At 40.1% G+C, this 15,071-nt stretch overlaps 1 protein-coding gene across 5 annotated transcripts in view; it reads left to right on the top strand.

The window, feature by feature from the left end:
- The window catches only part of PCCA (propionyl-CoA carboxylase subunit alpha), a 477,837-nt gene that overhangs the window by 175,106 nt on the left and 287,660 nt on the right, over positions 1-15,071 (top strand). For all 5 annotated transcript variants that reach the window (XM_075061511.1, XM_075061508.1, XM_075061510.1 and 2 more), the window contains 2 exons: positions 3,109-3,203; positions 7,755-7,905. In XM_075061511.1, coding sequence (XP_074917612.1) covers positions 3,109-3,203; positions 7,755-7,905 — 246 coding nt within the window. The remainder of the gene's footprint in view (positions 1-3,108; positions 3,204-7,754; positions 7,906-15,071) is intronic.

Below are 15,071 nucleotides of genomic sequence, written 5' to 3'. Positions count from 1 at the left end.
GAAGGTCTCTTTCTATAAGTCTATAATATATAACTAAACTATTGTTGTATGTAAAGTAAATAAGGTTTTTAAAATGTTTAAGAAGCTTCATTTAAAATTAAATTAAAATGCAGAGCCCCCAGAGCAGTGGCCAGGACCCGGGAAGTGTGACTGCCACTGAAAATCAGCTTGTCTGCTGCCTTTGGCATGCATGCCATAGGTTGCCTACCCCTGCTCTAGCAGCATTTGTGCTCTCCAGGGTCATTGGGAAGCGGTGGGATCAAGCACCAGCACAAAAGCAAAAGGCACCTATGTGGATTTCTCCTGGGGATCCCCCAAGTTCCACAGGTTAAGTGGGGACAAATTATGCTCCAGCCTCACCTCTATCCCCTAAGGATTCCTATGAAAATCTAGAGTTTGATGCTGCAAGTAGCTGATCTGGCCATGATCCAGCAAAGCACTTTAACATATGATTAACTTTAAACACATAAGTAGTCCCACTGAAATCAAAACTCAGACTTTTGTCTTATTTGCCTGGGTTATTTCCACATTAGATAACCATTTTGTGTTGATGCATGAGCTGTAATGGAATCTAGTTCACTCTCAGGTCTATTACTCTGTGGTGCTAAAAGGAACAAGTTGTTAAAACTTTTTTTTGCTAAAGTAAGCAGAATGGGATGAGTTCACACAGGTTTTTGAGTAAGATGGTACTATTTTTATCTAGTCAATTTTGAGTTCAGAACTGCACTTTTAAAGGATGGGGCATGAGGACTGGCACAGACAATTGTAAATCAGAGCGGGAAGGCTAGTGGAAAAAGGTTTGTAGGAGAGGAAAGTATGCTTAGTACATGAAAAGGGGGGAATTGCTTCAAGAATAGGGAGCAGCATGAAATAAGATATAAAGTTGGGAAAAGCCAAAGGAATCATTAAGGAGTGAGGATGGCCTGAGTATGAACGAGAGGATTGTGCTCAGACTAGGATTGCCTATATTTTCCTTTCTTCTGACAGTTTGAAAAGCTCGTGATCAATTGACAGTCCTATCCTGCTGGCCTGCACGCTTCTCCAGTCTGGATGTGTGAAATAGGACTCAGACTCTTCATCCTATGCCTTGCTCTTCAATATACTAAGGTTGCAGGGACTGCAGTAGCCATAGGTGGCGAGTTATATGGGCTCGAGGTGCCCGGGCTCCAGGAATATTCAGGGCCGGGTGCCCTGCTCCAGCAATATTTGGAGCTGGGTTTCTCCCCCGGCTCTGCCTGGATCAGGCCCTGGCCCTGGCCCCGGCCCCCGCAGGTCTCCCCCTACCGCCCCGCCCCGCTGCATCCCTGCCTGGGGCGGGTCCCGGCCTCCGCCTTCCACCCCTCCCCCTGCGTCCCCCCTCCGCTGTGTCCCTGCCTGCTCGCAGATCGGCTCCTGGCAGAACTGCTGTCTGCTGCCCCAGGGTCCTAGTGCTTGCCATTCGCTAATGGCAAGGCAGGCTGCCCTTACGCAGCTCTTCTGTCCTAGCCCTGAGCCTCTCCAGCGCCCCAAACCCCTCATCCCCAGCCAGAGCCCTCATCCCCCTGCACCCTAATCCTCTGCCCCAGCCAGAGCCCTCATCCCCCCGCACCCTTGAGCCTCTGCCCCAGCTCTGAGCCCTCCCCCCTGCATCATGAACCCCTCATCCTCAGCCCCAACCCTCATTCCCCTGCAGCCTGATCCTCTGCCCCAGCGTGCACCACCTCCCCCTTCCTACACCCCCACCCCCAGCCGAGCCTGCACCCAAACTCTGTCCCAAAGCCTGCACCCCTCACCCCCTCCTGCACACCCACCCCCTGCCCCAGCCCAGAGCCTGCACCCAGCACCCAAACTCCCTCCAGAACCACCAGCCCAGAGCCTGCACCCCTCACCCCTTCCTACACCCCCACCACCAGCCCAGAGCCTGCACCCAAACTCCATCCCAAAGCCTGCAGCCCTCACCCCTCCTGCACACCCAGCCCGGAGCCTGCATCCAGCATCCAAACTCCATCCCAAAGCCTGCAGCCCTCACCCCCTCCTGCACACCCACTCCATGCCCTAGCCCGGAGCCTGCACCCAGTACCCAAACTCCTTCCCAAGGCCAGCACCCCTCCTGCACCCTAATCCCCAGCCCAGGACCTGCACCCCAGGCCTCCCCCGTGAAACCCCCCCCGCCAGAGCCTTAGGCAGGTGGAGGCGGAGTTTGAGGGGGCGGAGTTGGGTGAGCAGAGTTGGGGGGTGGGTTCTGGGCACCACCAAAATTTCTACAAACTTGCCTCCCATGGCAGTAGCTTCAGCTGCTTGGGAAGGCTCCTTGAAACAACCAGTTAAATTTTCATCTGAATTGTTGGAGAAATCTGGATGTTACATTGCAAATCTCATTCTTTCCTCCTCGCTTTTGCCAAGAGACCACTTTTTTTTTTTTTACCCACGAAAGCTTATGCCCAAATAAATCTGTTATTCTTTAAGGTGCCACCGGACTCCTTGTTGTTACGATGTTTCTGAACACTTGTCTGCCATTTGAGGGGCACTGTATTATGATTAACCCATTGAGTAGGCTCCATTAGTAACTGTTTCTGAAAGCTTTTCATCCATAGATCAATAGCTAAATTTGACATCTTTTGAGATTTTACTCCCTTTTTGTTGATACAAGCTATTGTTAACCTATTGTTAACAGTATACTTATGTTTGCAATACTATTTTAGGAGCTTACAATATAATTTTGTCTCCATTGATTTTCAGCTTCTTTTATTTAATAAACTTCATTTTTGTATTTCTCACAATGTTTGAAATGATTGGAGCTTTCCCCCACATATCCTTCATAAATACAATTAAATAAAAAATAAGTAGTAGAGATTTTAGAAAAAAGATAATTACTATGTTTAGAGTTTGAAATAATATTCTCCCTATATTTATAATACAGCTAATTTTCTAGAAAGGAAATGTTCATTTCTGTTTTCAGCAGGCTTTGCTAGAGTGCTTCTTTTTTATGTTTAATTTGGTGAAACATTTACATTTGAACTCTATGTAATGAAATCTGTGGCACACAGATGACAGCACAGGTATCTGATAGTGGGATATAAAAAGGCCAAATATATGCACTCCTTTGTTAATAGCAACATATTCTGCTAGGTTTTGGCAGATAAGCATGACAATGCTTTGTGGCTGAATGAAAGAGAGTGCTCCATTCAAAGAAGAAATCAAAAGGTTGTGGAAGAGGCACCAAGGTGAGTATAAACTTCTCTCCATGTACTTTTTTATGAGCATTGATTACGCTTTGGAAAGCTGCTACTTTTACATACTGTACAAATATGAACAATTTTTCGTCCATTAAAAAACACTGTAAACACAAGTAGTAGTGTTTAAGTAACTAATGTAATTCTGATTCAGAATTTAGCATCGCAATATTCTGATCTAGCTTCACAATGTTCATTCTATATCAAGTTATTACAGTTTTTATTCATAATCTTGTATAAAATAGATACTAAGAGTACTGGTCAAGTATTTTAGACATACGCACAGATATTTTCTCCTTTTGTGATAGCCTCCTACCAGTGAGTACAGAAGCCAAATGAAGTTTCAAACTCACTGTTCCTGAAGATGTTTGATTGCTGCGTTAATTGATAGGATGGCAGAATCTCACCCTGGTACTCAAGTGTTGAGTAGTACCTCACTCCATAGCAAGTCCCAATCAAATTAATGACTTGTAGTAATTAGGAGTCCAGTACCTTCAGCTGCTCAATGTCTTAGCTCCATTGATTTTAGTAAGAGTTGAGGCACATTAGCTCTTCACAGGATTGGTTCTAAAAGCTCTCTAATACACCATCTTATAACATGCTGCAAAGGTGTTCACTAGAAAGAATATTGGAGGGGTGGAGGGAGAAAGTGGAAAAACTTGGATTATTCAAAATCAGGAGGATGCCCTAAACTGCATTTAATTATCTATGAAATGCAACCACGTTTAGGTCTGAACTTGCAATTGTTCAGTAGTGCAGAACAACATTGTACAACAATTTAGGGTGTGATGATCACATCCAATGGGCATTTAGGATCATTTTAAGTTACTTGAGTTAAAATTTGATTATGGCTGTAGAACCAACTTTCCCCATCACTTACAAAATCAAGGTTCTAAATGCTACATGTATCTATCTGATCTGATAGTAATTTTAAGTGTAGGATATCACATAACATAATACGGTTGAGCACAGACTCAGAGGAAAAAGTGTTACCTTGATTAATCATTGTCACTTCTTGCAACATGTGTGTTCCTCAAAGGCCTCCCATTCAAGAACCTGACTTTCTTTCACCCATGGGATTTGATTGCTTCGGATCTCATGGTAGCGAAGCTGCTAAGGACAGAATGGTAATCCGGTGGGGTTCTAGTCCACAACTAGGAATACTAGGTGGTATGGTAATACAAATAACAATAACAATAATTTTGAAACATGGAGACTGCTGTAGTGTGTTACAAACTGAACTTGAAATTTAAAAAATGACTGTAACTTCCAAACTCCATGGCATCATCGAAGAAGGGAATTCTCATTGACATTTTAGTGTAGCTGCGGCATAAAACTATGTTTCAGATGAAACAGTGCTCCTCAATTCTCAAAAGTAATCGGCTTTATATCTGGATGAAGGGAGCAGGAATATTTTGTATTAAAGTTGCATTGATGAACAGAGATGCTATTGGGATAGGGAGTAATATTTAGCCCATGTGTCCATCCCTGAGGCTGTAGAAACAATAAAACAAGTCAATTGTATTGTCTTTAATTGGCTGCACAATAGCTTGAAGAAGGTCTCATAACAAATGTCACATCTGACCATATTTTCTCTTCTTGATGCTTTTATCTTGTGAAGTCTTTTTATTCTGCAGCCTTTATGCTGCCAGAGGAACTATTTAGTTCAGAGAGTAACAGGTATATGAGGTGGAGAAGGAGTTGAAGTCAAGTTTAAAATGTTTCATTTTTAAGTGGTATGTGATTAGGTTGGAAAAGGGGCTGTTTAGGGTGTATTGAGAGGAGGGAGTGAATTGTTTAAAAGGGAGAGAAACAATGTACGTAAAAAGTAAAGGCACAGAAGGGAATAGGAAAACCTCAGTTAATTAACCTAGCTGATTGCAGAGATAATCCAGTCATTTTAGTGTATAAAGCTTAACCACATGGCAGAGATCAAGTTTAGCAGTGTGACACTTCTGTTCCATTCTTCTGCTGCCGCAGGAGGCAGAGAGAGAGACCTCAGACATACATTTAGAAAATACAGGAAGATATTACTGTAGTACTGTCCTTTTATCCATATGAGAAATAATAATGCTTGTTCTTGAAAAGGGATACCAAGGCTATAATTCCAAATTAGAAATGTACTGCTCTTCATAAACCATTCAAACTGTGCTCCATGATTGATGACATCAACAGAAGACCCTTTATTGAATTATAGCTTTTTACTTAACTTGTTGCTATGCATTATTCTGTTACTGAATCAGAATAATAGACCCCCATCTCTTTATATTACCAGTTCATAACCATGCCCTGGTAAGATGTGTTCATTGCTTTCCTCATCCCTTTGTTTCCTGTGATCTCATCAGAAGTGTTAGAGCAAAGACTGATACCTTTTCTGAAATCAGACATTTTGTTTTCAGATTCTTTTGTTATATGTATCCAGCAAAGAGGGTCTTTTTTCCCTAAATTTAGAGAGCTTCTTTTAACATGCCAAAAGTCTCTGGTTTATTGTCCATAAGAACCCATATATTACCACTCTATGAAGGACAGAGGCCAAACTAGCATTTTACCTATAAAGGAATGGTCTCCCCATTGTCTCTGGTTTGTCCAAAATCTTACCCCACTTTTCTTTTGCTTGAATCCAATATAACTCATTTTCTTGCACAAACTTGCTGATCATTCATCTTCTAAACATTTTCCTTTCAATTAAAAGTCATAGGAAATACTGTAAACTAAGGCCCTGATCCAGCATTTGACTCTGTCTAGCCACTTCTGTGTGGTCATGTGGCACCCCATTGACTTCACTGGGGCTCCAAGCAACTACAGGGTTCCTCCTGTGTGGTTCTCTTTGCAGGGGTGGGGCCTAATTCAGTAAGACAAGCCACAGATGCACAAAACTCAGTGTTGGAATTGGCTGACTACTACTTCTTCTAGGCATCATGCACTTTTTTTTTTTATCCAACTGTCTATAAGCAAAGATCTTAAAAATGACTTAAAGCAAAAACATTCTTAAAAGTGGCCTGGTGTGGGCCAAAACTGATTCTCTATCTTTTTTTCTATTTTATTTGCTTGATTGTGGTTGACATGTTCCTAAAATAAATTGCAACAAGGGTGTAATATATATTTTTGCTTACTGTTGTTTCTAGTAAGGGACAAATGTGATCTTTTATTTAAGATCATGTACAAGGTTCAGCATCTCCTAGAGAAAAACTTTCCTTAGCTTTGGTAAAAGCCACAAAAGTTTCCCTAGCTGGATAGGTTAATCTAAATCTGAACTTGTTGTGTAGTGGAGAGGAATCATCAGGATATATGTTTTCTTGAGTTTGTAAATTCAGTGGCCTCTTGGAGGTGACATGGTTAGTTTCCTGGTGTGAGGAAGCTTGACTGTTGGGGAGCAGTCTTAACAATGGCTCCTGGGGGAGTAGCTGAGCTGCACTTTGGGGCAGAAGAACAATGCTGAATGGTGACCATGCTGTGTTGAAGGGAATGAATCAAAATCAGAAAGCCACAAAACTAAAATTTGCAGTTTAAGGGTAAAGTTGAGAGAGAGATTTAGGATCTGAAGGTGGAAGCTGCAAACTGTCATTGGTTATGAGTCAATATGTGCATGTCCTAGTTTTCTTTCATCATAACTTTGCCTGCATACAAGAAAGTCAAATGAAAACAAAAACAAAACACAGTACAGATTCTCATTCAGGCCTTATGAACTTCCAAAGTTTATCATAACTTGGATTACAGAGTACATAGCTATGAAACAGCCACATTAATTGTATTTCAAACAGATGCGGAAAATAAGACAACCACAACCATAGGGTTTGCTCTAATTTATCTAGGCATTAATATTTCCACAATGTAGCTATTGTCTGCAGGCTTCATAATTGTCCAGAATTTTCTTTAATGTTGATTTTTAATAATTTAGATGTGCTTTCCAAATAACTGATGGCTTTTTAGGTTATATTATTTTAAAGATCTCAGTGTTATACAATGTGTATATTGATTTAATTTATATCTTCAAAGTATTTTCCTTTAATTTGTCTTGAAGGTACTTTTAATACTGAAATGCATTAATACTGGTTACCAAGATTGCTGAATGTTGCATTTAATCTTTATTTTTTAAAGGAATTTAGAATGAAATAATCTCTTCGTTCTAAAGATGTGCTAACCTTCTGAGCATGGATGGAAGTACAGAGATTAGTAGTCTGTTGGCAAGTTTAAGGAAAATTAATTTGGAGTAATATAGGGTGTGAATTTAAAGCATAATATTAACTCCCTGTATGGTTAAAACTAATTCAGAATAAGACACTCTTATTCCATAATAAGAGTGTCTATGGAGGGAGTTAATCAGGAAAAGCTCTTCCAGAATAACTCCCAGTGTAAATAAGCCCTTATTGTGTTTATTCAATAGTAGAGATATAATATAGTACATTTGATTGACCAGAAATGATGTCCTTTTTATTTTACATGTTGTGGTTTTTTTTTTTGGCCCTCTTTTGTGTGTAGCTTAAGAAAAGAATAAAATTATGTTTTTCTAACTAAAGAGAGGCAATTTTTCTGCATTTGTAGCACTTTTCTGGACCCTGAGACACGAAGAGCAATGGGAGAACAAGCAGTAGCTCTTGCCAAAGCAGTAAAATATTCCTCTGCTGGAACTGTGGAATTCCTTGTGGACACCAAGAAGAGTTTCTACTTTTTGGAAATGAACACTAGACTTCAGGTAAGAAAAACAACTGTTCAGATTCAGAGACAGGATTATTTAAAAAAGTAAGTATGTGTGTGTAGGCCTGTTAATGTCAGTGTAAAGTTACTCATGGATGTAAATCCTTACAGGATCAGGCTCTACGTTTGGAGGGATTATATACTGTAAGGATTTACATCTATGAGTAACTTTACACTGACATTAATAGTCCTACTCGCATGAGTAAGCTAGTGTGCACAAATCTTTGCAGGAATGGGCCCTTGTGCAGCACATAGAAATGAGCATTCAGTGCTTTGCTCTTTGTTACACTTGACCTAAAGGCCTTGCAAGAGGTCACAGTTAAGTGCTACTGTGAGTTCACAGTAAGTGGTTCGTCTCTGTGCTTTGATACTTTTCCCTCTTGGTAACAGAAATTTCCATGTATTTTTCATGCTTTGGTGAAAGTTTGTTGAGTTTTACCAGCAAGGTGATTAAACTGCACAGTGATGTCAGAAATAAAAACATTGACCCATTGAATACTATTTTAAGTCATGAATATAGTACAAGAATACTGAAAAAGGATAGCTCTGTGGATTTCAAGTTGGTGTTTGCACTTAATTGTGGAATTAATAAGGTGAAATAGAAATGGCTGGGAATAATCCCTTTTAAAAAAAATTTTTTTATTAAAGGTTCCTGTTTAATAGCCACTATGTCAAAAAAAAAAACAACCCCACTATTGATAAGCTTTCTTCTGCTGCTGCTTTAACATACCAATGATAGCTATACAAGGAAACAGTGTGCATGTCTTAAAATCTGTGTAGCATTCTCAAAGATATGACAACATAACTTGCCAAATCTCATGTAAACAAGTAAAGTATTTTCCCTTTTCTTCTCCCCCTTTCCCCATGATATTGAAGCGTTAAAGATTAGCAGTTCATTTTCTATATCTAAGAAGAACCAAAATGTGAAACGATGCAATAGGAACAATAAAATTCGTTCAGTTTTCAGCAGCTTTTTAACCCACTAATTGGTCCAGATTCTGCCTGCTTCTTTATACAGGTCTGCAGTGACAAGGAGGGTAAAAGGAGTTCCTCCTACTTCCATCGTCCATGCTTAACCTGCATAAGAGCCAGGCACACTTGTAGAGAATGGAGCACAGGGACCACACCCTTAGGTTGGGGAGGGTCACAGAGGAGGTAGTGGGGCCTGTCAAGCTGTCTGGAGTGGCTCACGAGCATGAGTATCAACCCTCAGGGCAAACTGAAGAAGCAGGGCAGAAATCCCAAATTGGCTGAGTGTTCTCTACTTAGATTTCACCAACAAAGTATCAAGCATGAGCTTCTCAGGCACTATAATAGCCTAACCAGGGAGTCACAGACAGTCCCCTTGGGTACTCTGGTTTATCTTACCACCCACGCAAGCTTGCCTTTGTGTTAGATAGTCCCTTAAAACAAAAATCACAACAATATTCAGATTACTCACAGTCCCAAAGGAGCAGTCACTTACCCCAGGTCAGCTGCACCGTAGCTTCTACACCAAAGATGACGCTTGTATCCAATCCTATAATAAACTAACTAAAGATTTATTAACTAAGAAATGAGTTATTTACAAGATTAAAGCAGGTAAACATACACACACACACACACACAAGATACAGTCTAGGTCCCAGAAAGTAATAGAAGCTGCTGTAATATGCAAGCTCTGTGATTTCTCTAGGGCTAACCCAGGCCAAGCATTGGGGAACGCTTGCTTATGCTTAGAGATATTTGCCCATCAGACTTCAAACAGCATAGAGATCATCAGTTCCTTTTTGTCAGGGCTTTTTATTCCCTTCCGCCAGCATTCAAGCTGATGGGACAAGTCCACCTGCAGGTCTCCTGTTCATGGGCGTGTTGGGGAGCAGTCAGCAGAGTCTGTCCTTTGATGTTTCACAATGGTTTAGTTGGTTTCAATGGGTCTGTGACATTCTATACCTTGAGGGAGCGTACTGTAACCCCACATATTCCTCATTCTCATATAATTGTGATCTTGCATATAAAGCATGCTTTGTACAGTAAAAGAGGGAAAGCAATTAGGGATACAAATAATTGAATTTTGCCTTTCGGTGTAACTCTTTCACTTCAGTTTGAATTGGAAATGCCCACTGGGCTGCAGATCCTGTTCTCCATCTGTGTGGTGGGGTGGGAGGGGTGTGTATGGGTGGGGTGGGAGGGAATGTAACAGGTTACATTCTGTGCTGCCATGACAATTTAAAGACAATTTCCCCCATCCTGATCTCCTGGGGACCAGCCAGTGATGCTGATTCTGTGAGTGATGCCATGAGGAACTGGCCTGAGAAGCACAAACTCATTGGGGAATCAGGGGAAAGGTTATGATCTGCTGAAAGTCATTTCTCTATCCATATATGCATATCATTAATGCATATGAAGTTATGAGAATTGTGTTGTATGGTTGTCACTAAAACATTCTGTAAGCTGGGGAATCAGCCAGATATTAGCTCCCCAGAGGCAACAGCAAGGAAAGTAACCAACACCCAGGCATGGTTTCAAATGATCCATCATGAACCATTGTCCAGCAAGGGAGGTACAATTCAATGACTCACCTGTATAAGGCCACACCAGGGGAATTACTCAACCTTGCCTGGGGACTCAGCAATGCCCCCAGACATGCCTTGACTTGTGCTTCCCAAGCACATGGGCCTGAGGTTATAAAACAGAACACAGTGGCCACATGCTGGGCTTTTCTCTTGCTTCCACCGACGCTGCAAGCAATAAGGACACTCTGAAACGCCAACTGAGGGGATTGGCCCAGATTTCAAAGATGAAATCTGGATACTATGGACTCCAATATCCTGTGGGGTGAGGAAAACTGCTTAATCTAGATGTTGCCCAGCCTAATAGGGTTGAGAGTTTAGACTGCATGCTTATGTTTTATTTTCTTTTGGTAACTAACTCTGATTTTTTGCCTATCACTTAATATCACTTAAAATCTTTCATAGTCAATAAATTTGTTTAACTGTTTATCTTTACCAGTGAGTTTGTATGCAGTGTGTGTCAAATCTGCTGTGAAAGACAGCCCAGGCTGGAGAGATTTAAGGGGGCACAGTGGTCCCACAGTCCCAGAGTGCACCCTGGGACTTCACAGGGCCTTCTTTTGTGCAGGACCTAGCATCTTCTGTAGGAAGCCTGCCGTTACTTTAATTTAATGCTTCTTTCCTGCTTGATGCGTTACACAGCTACAGAGGCTTACAGTGCAAACACCCAGTATAACCTTATAACATGAGGTACAGATGTTACATGAGATTAATACATGCAGCATCCTACAAGCATTTCATAAAGCCTAAACACATTTTTATGAATCTAATACCTATTTAAATAATACTAAAACACAGGCGAGCCAGACTAATTTCTAGCTATGCATTCATCAATGTTCACTTGGGGTCTAGGAGCCTTGGCATTATAGGGCCATATACCCATCTTCCCTTCCATCAGCCTGCACTGGAGGGAAGGCTGCACCCTATAACACTGATCCTCTTACAGGACAAGGAGTGCTTTTTTGTGCCTCCCCTGGTATGTTATAGCTCTGCACTGCCCTTACTGTGGCTCTGTCTACCAGGCACAGTTTAGCCGTATGTCAGATTTGATGAGAAGTGGAAGGATTAATCACTAGACAAGTTACCAATTTATTGGCCATTAAAGTGCTAGTAAGTGCTTGTTTCTTCTGTACATTTATAATTCCCAGTTTGTCGAGCATTTCATATAAAGCTTCTGATAAATCTTTTTATGATTATGAAAATTAATAAATGATACAATCCTAACCTGATGCAAGCAGGGATGCAGGATCCTAAATTTCCTTCTTTGACACTGTTTTCATTATTTATTCAGGTGTTACGCTGAAATACAAATGTGACCAGTAGAGCACCCTTGTGCTCAATTCTGTCTGTGGCTTTTTTTTTTTCCTAAACATTATACGTCTGTTGGTTTTGCGCTGTAATATATGGTGGTAAAAATCTTCCAATTTCTCAGCATCAGACTCATTCAGCTGTGGATAACTCCAAATTGCAAGAAAAAAGCCATCAGAATGTAATGAATGCCATCTTTAGAAACTTTTAAAGACTTCTTTCAAATATTGTGTAAGCAGTTTGAGAGGTCCCCTCTAATAGTAGACCCATTCTTTCCAAGTCTTAAGAAATTTACTAAGCTTAAATTACAATACTTATGTACATTCTCTAATTCTACTATCTATCTTGGCTCTGTATTATCTGTAATTAGCATTTCAGTTTGAGGATGGAGGGTAGCAATTTTCTTTGTTTCTTCTCCAAGCTTTCCCAGTTCATCTGCCACTTTTCCCAGCTCTCAAACTTGAGTTTCAGTTCCACTAACAGATATGTAACTAGCATCTAGTTTTTGCTCCCTTCTATTAAAAGCCAAACATAGACACTCTAATGAACCATCTCCAAATTTAACTTTAGAACCAGGAGAGTCTCCAGATGTCCATGTATTTGCACTCTCTTTTATTGGTACATGCTTCAGCCTTCTGCCTCTTGTAGTTTGTAAGTGCTTATGAATCAGGATTGCTAGTGAGTGTACTCTTTCTGCCAGTTTGTGCAGCGCTCTCTGCATTTAGAGAAACTTTCCTTGAGGGTCAGTTTATTAATAGGTAAAAGTGTGCCAAGCCTGCTCCTGGGCACACTTCAAGCATTATTCCCTTTACCTTTTAGCATCCTCAAAATTCATCCCAAATAAAATGTGCAGTTATGTCACAGCCTTCATTTACCCCAGAATCGGTCCCAGTCTCTCTCTCTGGCTCTATGAATAGTTACTGTAATTATTTACACAAAGCAGAACAGTTCCAGAAGGAGAGACTGAGGAAGACATTAGAATAGGCAGTAGCCTGGTGATTAGGGCACTCACCTGGGATGTGCTTACTCTGAACTGGACAGAGCAGCGTCTCACATCAAAGGTGTGTGTCCTAACCACCAGGCTATTGGCTGTTCTGGGGTGGGTTGGTGTAAACTCACATACAGTTAACTACATTAGGGCAGATCCTTTCCTCTGTTCCAAACTTTTCATGCTGCCTACTTACCTTCCTTAGGCATGCTGAGCATAATTCAGAAACGTCTGCAGTGTGTCTTAGACTATCATGTGGTTTTAAAATTTTGGGGGCGGTGCTATCTTTTGATTAATTCCTTGAGAAGATTCTTTTTTACCACACAATCCTGTAAGCAAACACAAATAAAGGATGCTTATGTTTTTTTATTTCTGTGCTAAATGTTGCAGTACGGTATGAAGTTGGGAGACCCAAAACCAGTGTACCAGCTATATGATTTCTATCATAATTTACATGAATTGTTTCGTTACAGATATTTTACTCTCAATCAGTGGTTCAGGGAAAGTGAATTATTATTTGCTGTCAGCAGAAAAAATGTACATCTAACTGTCATGCCGTATGCTGATGTCTAGAAGAGGATCTGAGATCAGCTAATTTTGTTAGAGAATAAATCATTCTTGCTATCATGCAGAAAGTATACAGACTTAGATGCTTCCCATATCAGTTACAAGTGAGCTTGCTGTGTATTGTCATATACTGCACAATTGGAATCGCTTTCAGGCAGTTACCACTGTTAGGAGCAGAGCAGATGTTACATATTTGATCCTTTATAGCCACTTGAGGAGTGCATTGGTTTGTGTTACTTAGTTGTCATTTGGTTAATAAAAAGGAGTCATAATCAGAAATAGCCTCAACATGCTTTGAAATAAATTAAAAGCAGAATCTCAGCTCTATAACCTTCCTATCTTGAGAGTGGTGTCAAAATTTCCCTTTCTAACAAACACATTCAAAATGATTGTTTTTCTTGCTTTAGGAACACTTCAGTTGAAATATTATTTCTATTAGACTTTAGATCTAGAGACACTAATGCTTGTGAATAAGGTGTATATGTAATGTAGAGGTGTACAATGTTGCTAAATTTCCTCTAATGTAAATTATCTGATGAGGGCAAAAAGAAGGTTTCAAAATGTTAGAAATAATCGTAGTACTTCAAATTCAGAACCATAACCACGTGATTTATGGAAAATATATTATGGGGTTGCCCAAGATATGACAACAGTTACTTAAGCAATTTAGTATGTATAATCCAGGGATTTAGGCCAATCTATGTCACTCATATACATACAGTTTCTTGATTTTTTTAAACTAGGTCTGATTAATATAATATGTATTAAAAGGTTATATGTATAAACCGGACTCAGAAGGAGATGGAAAATATTGCATGTAGCTTATGACAAGAGATCATTATGTTATCTTCTCATGTAATAATTCTGTTGAATATTTTTGTAGCACACAATTTTAATTTCTTATTTAGGAAAAAAAGAGGATTTGTGGTTAGACAGAAGTAAGGGAGCATTAGTGTATCATGTTTGTATCAGTTTTACTAGAAGAAAATTACATATCTGTGTGTGCGTTAGTGCTTTCACATTTATTTCCATTATAGCCTGTTCCAGATCTATCATATGTAAGCATGTTTAAATTTATCTTAAACATGCGAGCCCTGAGATTATTGTTTACTATATGTCCATAACATGTATAAAAGTGTTTTCCAGCAGCAAAATTCTTGTTACTCTTGTCAGAGTATGAACAATTTCTGGAAAATGTCATGCTGTAGTTTTGGTGTGGCATGCTTCTGTCAACACTCAGTACAACTCTTTAAAGCTGTGATTTTACATTTGAGAAATTTTGTCCATCCTTACATGTATCTGTATTTTGTTTGCTTGTTTTTATACTGACCTGATAAAGACTGTTAAAAAGAGAGAGAGAGAGGCATACCTTCCAGCATAACTAATAGTCCAGGATTTAGGGTACTCACCTGGGATGTGGTAAAAATAGATTCAAGTCCGTACTCTGGATTTTCAAGCGCTGCTGTCAGAAAATTATATTCTGACTTTTATTTTTTTGTTTTTTAAAAGAAAAATTCAACACCCTCTATGAATGTAAGCATTCTGGAAATGGATTTCGACCTGTCTGCTTCACATTGTACAGCACAATAATGGGAAAAATATCCTTGCAAAGTAAAACTGACAGAACAGAATTCCTGAATTTCATATCTAGGTAGTAGATCTACCAAACACCAAAAACATCAGGCGGAGCAGGTACTTAAACCTGGGTCTCCCATGTTGCAGATGAATGTCCTGACCAGTGGGCTGTTA

This window comes from Chelonoidis abingdonii, chromosome 1, assembly GCF_003597395.2.
Source record: "Chelonoidis abingdonii isolate Lonesome George chromosome 1, CheloAbing_2.0, whole genome shotgun sequence".
NCBI lineage: Eukaryota > Metazoa > Chordata > Testudines > Testudinidae > Chelonoidis > Chelonoidis abingdonii.
This window is presented reverse-complemented; position numbering and strand designations above follow the sequence as displayed.